Here is a 9830-nt window from a genome sequence, read left to right as displayed (position 1 = left end):
TCAATCCAAAATATAAAATAATTTGAGAATAGCTATGTTGAATTTCACATCAGGTCTTTTCTGCATGGAGGATGAATTAAAAGAAAAAAGAAAAAACAAAAACGAAAGAGAGGAACGGAAGAACAGTGGCACCTTAGACTTAGAACAAAGGATTTACATTTTCTTAATGCATCCTTACACTCTTCTTTTGGTTGCTACCTGAAGACAAGCCACAGCACACACTGACTCATTTTCAAATGCCAGATTATTCAGCAGCTTGTCTTCATTTCATGTGAGTACAACTTTGGCTGTCTCTATTTTTCTTCTCTCCAACCTTGACCCATGTTATGAACACACTGAATATCGAAATACTGATGACAAGAACCAAGATACTTTCCCTCCATGGCACCGAAGTAAATTTAAAGTACTATATTTAAATACTTTAAAATATATATTGTCTGAAAACTGTTCTAATGGGCTACAGATTAAAATATTTAATCAGATGATTTCATGTCCATGCATGAAAACAGTTTCCTTCCTACTTCCACTTGACATATTAAAAAAAAAAACCTATTAAAATAGAAGCCTGCTCACTTATGAAACTTTCCCAAAACTAAGACTGCTGTACATTATGTACGTTACAGATTCCACGAATGTAACAACTACTATAATATGAGAAACTATTTATTTTTGTAATGTTCTTAAACACAGGTCTTCTCAGAACTTAGTGACAGCTTTAAAGTCTGCAGCTTCCTGTGACTGCTCCCCATAGTAGAATCCTGGGGGAAAAAAACATGTACTGGATAATACTGTGGGATAAGGGAAAAACTAATAAAAAACAGACAAGCAAAGAGCAAACGTTTCAGATATATTTAACTGCACTCCAAGTTTAACGCAGTATGGATGAATCAGATATTCAGTTCTAGTTTTCTAAAGTCCCTTTCTCATTCTTAGGAGCTACAGATTGACTTCTGCAGCTCCTGCCGAAATGCTGTTTCCAAATGCACTCTCTACAAGCTCACAGAATTCTTTTGCAGGTATTTTCATCAAATCTGAATAGACAGCATATCTAATACTGAGTTAATAACACAAAGATCTCAAAATAAATCAAGCTATCATACTGCAAGAATTTTATGGCTACTTATAAGTTACAGAAATAGATGTTTTTATCAGAAATGTCTACTGTTCAACTTCACCTTCATCTGTATCCAATATTAAAACTTCACAAAGTATACAAGTCCCATGATACCAATACCGGAAAATTCTCCTCAATCTCCAAAATTTAGATAGCACAAGCCCCATGAAATAATCAGCAAGTTTTAGAGTTATTTTCCCCAAAATTTGTAAATTTACTATGTTTTTTTTGCAGTACTATTTACCTACAGGAAACTTTCACTGCCTTCAGAACCACAAAGCATGGCAACAGTAGCTTTGACACTTGACATCCACCCACACAGAGCACACATTTCCAAGTGCAGCACTTTCTTTCCTAAAACACCATGTTCTAACATGCAGTTTAGTCTTTCCTTTAAGCTCTGCCACAAGAATACTTCTGAAGCACCATTATTTTTCATTGGGTTCAATAACCCAGATACCAATCTTTATGGAAAAGTGGACTTAAAAGGGGATTTTTCCAGTCAGAAAGAATACCAAGAAAACCTTACACATCACCTATTCTTAATTTGGCACTTGGCCCACTGCAATTAGCACATTCAAAACTGTGGATATATTTTGACTAAAGAGAACATGTATTATCTTGAATTTACTTACTTTTCTGGCTCATGCAAGGTTCCTTAACAAGGTAAATGGCTTAGGTTTTCTTTCTTCACATATATGATTGTAAGAACCTCTTAACATCCTCCTACTTTAACAGTCTTATTTAGCGATCAGCTAGTTTTACTGACACTTCCCATAGTGCCAACATAAGCTAAACACCTCTCACTTCTAAAAACAAAAAACAAAAAACACACCTCTGATGTTGCAACATCGATACTGTATTTTCTTCACAAATCAGTGAAAAGCACACATCAATTTGAAAGCTTTACTTGTGATAGTGAGGAAACAAACCCAGTTCCTGTAAAAACTAGCATCAACTAGCCTGGGAAGTAATTTACATAAGACTAAGTTTCAGCTCTTCTCAAGGCATATTGCTAATGTTGTTGTTTGTAGCATGGAAAATTCTAGCACATAAAAAGAAAATTTTTATCAGCTGAGATCTACTTTAAATTACTTTCTACTCTCTGGTGCAGAGAAACCTCTCCTTTCTGTCTGTACAAACAACAGGTGGTAAACAATTAGGCGAGTCTTTTGACAGTATTTCATTTACCAATTCAGTTATTTCGAGACACACAGAACTGATAATATACATTCCCTAATTTAAATTATATGTTTTCTTGCTGTTCCTTGCTTTGCTCTTTGTATTTTGCCCAATTGCTATGTAACAATGGGAATATGAAACTCATTATTATCAAATATCAGAGGCCTCTTAGGAGGGGCTGATTCTTTGTCCGCTTTGTGCAACAGTTTAAAAAGTCCCGTGCCAATATTCATCGGAATTCCCATGATGATGCACTCAGAAACACCTAGGAAAAGAAAAGAAAAGGTTGAAACATCTGAAGACTAAAAATTTTCAAAACTATCTTTTCATCTGCCATACTGTATACATTGACCTATCAAATATCCTTGAACCTCACATGTAAAGACCAATGTCATCATGATGTTATGGTCATCAGAATGTTAGATCACTATGTCACATGATCAGTGTTATTTAGATTATGGACAATTAGGAAAAAAACAACCTAACCTAAGCACCTTTTCTGACAATGAAAGAACATCAGAATGTTTGCTTTTGGAGACGATACACTGTACCTATTATCAACTGCAGAAGTTGCCAGGCAAAGTTAATTTATGTTCCTTCTCTGACTCAATGCAAAGACTTCAGCCAAATCCAGCCAAGCTCCCTTGAAACTCCTGCAATTTAGTAGTGAGGAAGGAGTACTTACTGCTTGAGTTTTACCGATTTGGGATTTTTTTTTTTTAATTTTCATTATTCAAAAAATGCTTGTTTTGAATGTATTAATATACAGATTTAGTCTGTGCCAATTATTTTTGATAGCTATAGTATTTTTGCACTGATGTGCTGACATACAGTTATATTCCAGATATACTTATCTATACTACTTTTCTAGAGAATTTATGTTCTTATAAAACATGTCTACAAATTAAGAGGACAGTGTTTTTGTTTCTGCATGCTGTTATGATTCAAATGATACTTTTGCATATTCTCAGGAGTATGAGCACACTGTCCTTTACATAAACATTTAATAAAATGTTTAAATCTATAAGCAATAAATAATTGTACATTTGAATGCACATCCTAAGATGAAAATAAGTTTTCTGAAAAATTTGGCAGTTTCATAATTTCAATTTTTAAGAAATTTATAAGACGATGCAATACTTTTTTTCTTAGACTATTGCTGCATTTCCACTGAATATTTTCCTACATTAAGCCCTTAAAAACATTGAGCATAATATGAATTATTACAAGTTACCTACTGTATATTTATGCCCACTACTTTGTACAGCCGCTATAGCATCCAGATTACAATGAATAAAGCAAATTATAAACACCTTTCTAACACCTAATGAAATAAAACTTTCCTGGTTCTGCACAATGACCTTTCAAGCTGAGCCAATCTCTGAACCTGTGGAAAGTGCGTTTGGATTTTGGGAATCCTTCTCTCCTAGCAATACTTCTGTTTCTCTTTCCACCTCAGGAAATAGATGCATACGACGACAAGCCCTTCCTTACCACCTCTCTTTTTGCCTCTTGGACAAAGTAACTGCTTGCAGCACATGGCACTGCTCATGTAGAGCAGGAAACGTGTGGACAGAGCACGCTGCTGTAACAATCAGAACATCTGATGTATCTGCTCACATTAATGTATGCTAGGAGCCAATGGCAATCGTTTCAGATGGGTGGTGGCAGTGCAGCTGAGGGCAGACCAACTGCCAGGGAAGCACACTGTGCTCTAATGATCATCACCAGACTTCCTCAATGTGATTTCCCGTAGCACTAGCAGTCAGAACCTATTGCAGATCTAAGCAGCTGGCTGACAGCTATGAACTGCTGCTGCCAGCTTAAGCTGGAAGCTAGAGATGCAGCCAGTCTTGCTGTTCTTACTGCAAACAGCGTGTATTTCTGACATCTCCCTCCTGGGACACCTCACAAATGAAGGTCACAGCAATGATCTATAGCTCTCAGTTCCCACTTCACACTCAGAAATGAGAATACTGTTGACTGTTCTTTGGGAAGGGGACAGAAAGGTAAATAGGCTGCATCTCTCACAGACAATATGTTCTGCTGAACCTACTGATGCTGCTTCTACAGTGAAGGTGGCTGGAACTGGATGTATTCCTATGCCCTAGTTTCAACCCACTCTGCCCACGGGGAGGTGGCAGCAGCAATTCTCAGAAGAAAAAAGTCTGTCCTTATGTTGGTACAGGAGGATTCGGATGTTCCCTGTTTTCTCAGGGGAAAAAAAGACATCTTACAAGATGAAAGGGATTCAAAGGCCACATTGCCTAAAACTACATCCACACAATCTGAAGAAGCACTCATTTGCGATGCCATTCAATTCAGCACCTATAGTTGATTTTGGGCACACGCTCATTTTTCTTGGCAATGTTTATAAGTTTTTCCTGCTCTGGAGATGCAAAAATGTGAGCAAGTAACAGAGTCTCTTTTCGTGGCAATTCAAAGAGATAACCAGGGATGACCAGGTCAAGCAGCTGCACAGTTTTTCTTACAAGTAGGCCAATATCTCTTCAGTTTTGGAAGATAGACAACAATTTTCTGTTTTGTCCATTCCATTCCCTCATTTGAACTAAAACATTAATATAGAGTGCAACATGAAAAGATCTTTGGTTTTCACATTATTCAAAACAAGATTTTACTAACTCGGAGGGGACTTTGAGAAAACATTTTCTTTTCCTTACTGTTCAGGATGGAATCGGTCTGCTATAAGATCTTTGCTTTAACCACAGGCAGAATAATAAAAACAAAGATTAATAAAATCCCACTCACATGGAAGACTGGACAGCCAGAAAGTGGAAGAGTTCTTAAAATACAGACTAGTAATACAAAGGTTTCTAATAGATTCCAGCTATTCAAAAAATATTCTGTCCACAGAACATTCAGTAAATTTGACAGCATTTTTAAGATCATCTAGAAAAACACACAAACTAGTAAATTTTAACATACTATGTTAGTATTTTTATACTTCAGTAGGACCCAGAAACTCCAAATTAGCAATTACACCTCTGGGACGGTAGGTCTCACATAAACATATGCTGAAGAAAGTGAAACCTCCCTGCCTCTCCCTTTCTCAGTTTAATCTACTGCAGACTTGTCAACAAGTCATTCCAACAGATATGTAACATAAAGGAGAATTAAATCTGGGAAGAATGGGGGAAAGCAGAGAAAAAGAGAGAAAAGGAATTTTAATTCCAAATATCAGAATACATGGCAGAAATTCAAAATCAAGAGAAACGGAATGACAAAACTCAACTATTCAAACAACTAAGACACAAGTGATGATGTTCAGTTTGTCTGCACACGTGCATGTGTGTGCTCATGTATGTAATATATATGTATTTTAAATTCCAATCAGATTCTTTCGTGAATTCAGTGAGAAGAAGATTCAGTGGATGTTAATAAAGTAATCGGTAACACTTAAAAACAAATACATTTCAAAAGAAATTCAGAAGACTACCTTCTCTGTTCTGCTAATGAACAGCCCCTGATAAATAGGGCTTCTAATTAAAAAAAAGAAAAAATTACCTGTTTGGTTCAGAACTCAACTGAAGAGGTCAAGGCTTTTGCCTTTCTGTATTTTCCAGTTACAGTTGACTAACTCATGTAAGCGATCATTATGCAAATTATCATATTCACCTACACTGCCTAAAAAGTAAATGTCTTCCTACTTAGTAGGAAAGAAAAGGAAACCTAAACACTGAATGAGGTACTAGCTTACCTAAAGAGCTCTAGGTGTTGAAGATAAACAAACCTTTGCAGTGCAAAAAAAGAACCACCAATTTCAACACATAATTCACATATGGGACAAATTTCCTGGCATTTCACTTAATTAAGGGGTGAGAGGAAGAAAATACTAATTGGTCAAAGTCTACCTTAAGAAATGTAAGACACACATCCACCTGACTTCAGGATCTCGGATTGACAGCGGAAGGCAATCCTTAGAGAAACATCTATCAAACTTCCAGGATCAAGTAGTATGGATCAGCCTCCATCCTTGTATTTTTGACATACAAAAATGTGTTGAACGGAAAGCTTAGCAAAGGGCTTTGAAGAGTTTTACAGCCGAACTGCAACAGAATTTGCAATACCTACCACAAACAGAATCCTTCTGTCCAAAGTAGGCAGCATCAAAGAGATGATCTGCAGTCTTTTCAAAAGAAGCCAGCATCAACACGCTTTCCTTCATTTTTGCCAGTCCAAATCTAGTAATGCCCAGCACTTCACCCTTGATTGATGGAGAAACCCAGAGAAAGACTGTCAGAATAGTGGCTGGAGGGCAGTTTCACTTGCTAAAGAAACAAATTAAGTGGGCACAGAAATGTAGTGTTTATTCTAACCAAAACATGAAAAAAAGAGTAGTAAGTAAAAAGTTACTATCTACAATATAGTATACTTCCTAATAGACTGCTTCACAATTAAACATCCTGAAGGTTAATATTTTGATAGTTATCAACATTTAAATAAAACAGAAGCAATTATTTGTAAACTATAGAACCTGCTATAAACTGTTAAGGGATTTTTTTTGAAACACAAATATTGGAACAAATGAAAGACACATGGACATGAGAGAAAAACACACAATCATAAACCAGTTGCTGAGCTGCAAACTTTTGTGACATCTCAGAGCAGTGCTATAGAAGCACTTTGCTGAAGCTACTGCTTTTGTCCTGATAAAGCTGACTTCAGATTAGAGAAAAAGGTAAATCTTTTTCTTCACACTCCAGAAAAAATACTTCACTTTTCAACTAACATGGTGTATTTTTGCCTCTGTCTCAACCAAACATCCTGATTATAAACAGGCTCTGTGCAGTTTTGAGGCACAAGTCAGAAATACAAACAAAAGAAAGCACACTAGGAACCCAACAAGAATAAAACACTGCACTCTGCTGCCCTTTTCCACCATTGTGCGGCAGCTCAGCACAGCCAGCCCCAGGGACTGCTGTAGCTCAGTACAAAGCCCTACAGTTTTGGGAGAAGCCAGAACTCCTTAGTCCATTTTATCCAAATTAAACCCTTACATGCTGGCAGGCAGGAGTGGAAAAATTAACTTCACTAGGGCAAATATATTTAAATTATTTATTCAAATATGTCTAAAACATATTGGATGGTAACGATAAACATCGATCAAGAGCAGATACGATCTTGTATTAACAAGCCCTGGAAGACTGTTCATACTCTACATGTAATCTGATCCTATTTGTAAAGCCTGTATCCTTTGACTCTTGTACACAGTGCAGCTGCTGTGAACCACACCCCATGCAGTTTTCTGCATCACAAGCCTTAAACTGCATGCGTGGTTACCCACACAGTTGATTTTCATTCCACAATTTTTAGGCTTCAGGTTTCCAAGGTGAAATTACGATGCCCTACTCCCTAGATCAGCTTTTCTCAATCAAAATAGACCTATTTTTTCAAGAACTAGATTAATTAACCATTTTGTTTGATATATAAACAATAGTATTAAGATAGTACAACATACAGTTCTTTCAACCTGTAACTGATTTCCATCTTCCTAGCTGACCCCTACTCTTCCCAAACATGGTAAGATTAATTTGAATAAACAGACCAATGCAGCATTGAGAAAAAGCACAGAACAAACCTTGTAGGTCATTAGATCAGACAGCAGCATAACATGTCTCCTATCAATGCTCATACCATGGTTCACCATTGTATACTGAATCTCATTGATAATGGTGGTCCGAGCAGCTTCAATTCCTAATGTCTTCTCTACCTAGAAGAAAGATTTTGTTGGATTAATGACAAACCAAATGCTTGGAGCAAGTATGCTTCTAGAGTGAATATTATCTGACAGCAGCAGAATGCAGTTTCTGTTGCTACCATTTTGTATTTCTCCATTTTAAAAATATTTTTAGAAAAGGCTTCTTAGAAGCGAACATTGCTACCACTGGAATTATTCTCACCTTAATACATTCTGACAACTATTAGTGAAATCAGGCTTGATTAGCTATAAATTGCAGCATCTGAACACAAACAAGCACTTGTAATAAAGACATTATGAAGAAAAAAACTACAGCACCCATTTGAACATTACCTCATAAGTGTTGTTAGAGGACGTCTTTGTTCCCTTCACTCCATGAGTAGCCATAACAGCTCGCAGGTTATCACCTTCAACTAGAAGTTTGTATTTTTCCTTACCACTTTGCTCATCAATATGAATGACAGCTCGAGAAACCTCTGGTATACCTTGCACTACAACCTTCAGAAAACAAAAGCCTGAGTCACTTTAATTTGTACAGTGATGCAGTATATAAAAGATAAATTAAACCCTATCGGCATTCAAACGTACCTAGATCCTCCAGTCTCTGGAACAGATGATGAATTAAAATACATACAAAACTAGACATTACACTCTTAAATACACTACTGCACATGTGACATTCACTTTACACCATTAGCCTTATTCACTACCTGCATTTTACATCAAATATCCTCAAATTCAGACCTGGATATCTGAATGATGGGTCCACACAACTGAAAGGGCACCTTGTCAATAATACAGTTCACTGACTGGCATTTTTAAAATCCAAAGTAGACAGCCTTCTCACACGCAGCACAAAATAGGCCAGATAGGGTCATGTGATCCAGCTCTAGATGCAACTGGAAGAAGGTGCAACTATTTCATACTTTTACAAGAACTTCTGTGTTTGGAATGATTTAGTGAATGCTGTAAGGAAAATACCAAGGCTTCAATTTTATTTATGAAGATTAGTAATGGGGGCTTGGTTTGAGCTGCAAAGCAGTGGCGATCAAATCACAGAGTTCTGGACTCAGACTATCTCCATTGTAAATACTGACAAGAAATACTCCATCTTCCCACCATAGAGCCCCAAGTTATTATTATTGATTATCTCCTCAAAAACATGAGACAAAGCCTTTGCTTTTACCTTTGGCAGTTCTTCCTTAAGGGACTGCAATACATAATACATTGAACTCTTGCTATTTTCACGAGGGGTCACACATACAACTGCCTCTCCATGGACAGCAACATCCCCAGGTTTCACTCTGAGTTTAGATATGCAAATAGAGTAGCGCACAGTCTCTGCGTTCACCTGTGGCAAAAATCAGTCAAACATTAGAATACCTCTCTAAAAATATTTAAATCTGCTCAAAAACATGTAGCAATCAGACTCTCAAAAGGGTATCAAAAAGTGGAATGTAGAAAAATAAACAAAAATTTGCAGATGATTACGAGTTGCGTGAAACACTGTCTTGTGTTGAGGGTACACACAGACCTGTATGTTCCTAACCGAAAGACAGAGATAGAATCCTCCTTGCATTTAACAAGACACCAAGAAATAAATTTATGTTCTCATTTCCAAACAGAGCAAAAACTATCCACTTTAGAAGAGGAAGGGAGAAAAAAAAAATTCTAGGTGCGATGTAGCCAGAGGATATGCTTCATTTGCTTTCTATTTTTCAGTTCCATTACTCTGATTTCTGTTTCTGAAAAAGGATCAAGAGACCCTTTGTAATTTTCCCAAAGCACATTATGAAAACAAACTGAACAACTCAC

The 9830-nt window shown here is 36.7% G+C and overlaps 1 protein-coding gene across 2 annotated transcripts in view; it reads right to left on the bottom strand.

The window, feature by feature from the left end:
* Positions 1 to 813: 813 nt before the first annotated feature.
* POLR3A (RNA polymerase III subunit A) overlaps positions 814 to 9830 on the bottom strand; it is a 36761-nt gene continuing 27744 nt past the window's right edge. For both annotated transcript variants that reach the window (XM_026116756.2, XM_064513822.1), the window contains 5 exons: positions 9202 to 9366; positions 8349 to 8513; positions 7896 to 8027; positions 6389 to 6521; positions 814 to 2561 (listed from right to left, as the gene is read on the bottom strand). In XM_026116756.2, the coding sequence (XP_025972541.2) occupies positions 2413 to 2561; positions 6389 to 6521; positions 7896 to 8027; positions 8349 to 8513; positions 9202 to 9366 (744 nt within the window). In that variant the 3' untranslated portion in view covers positions 814 to 2412. The remainder of the gene's footprint in view (positions 2562 to 6388; positions 6522 to 7895; positions 8028 to 8348; positions 8514 to 9201; positions 9367 to 9830) is intronic.

The sequence above is a fragment of the Dromaius novaehollandiae genome, chromosome 6 (assembly GCF_036370855.1).
Source record: "Dromaius novaehollandiae isolate bDroNov1 chromosome 6, bDroNov1.hap1, whole genome shotgun sequence".
Lineage (NCBI taxonomy): Eukaryota > Metazoa > Chordata > Aves > Casuariiformes > Dromaiidae > Dromaius > Dromaius novaehollandiae.
Note: the sequence above shows the minus strand (reverse complement) of the source record. Positions and strands in the feature narration are given on the sequence as shown.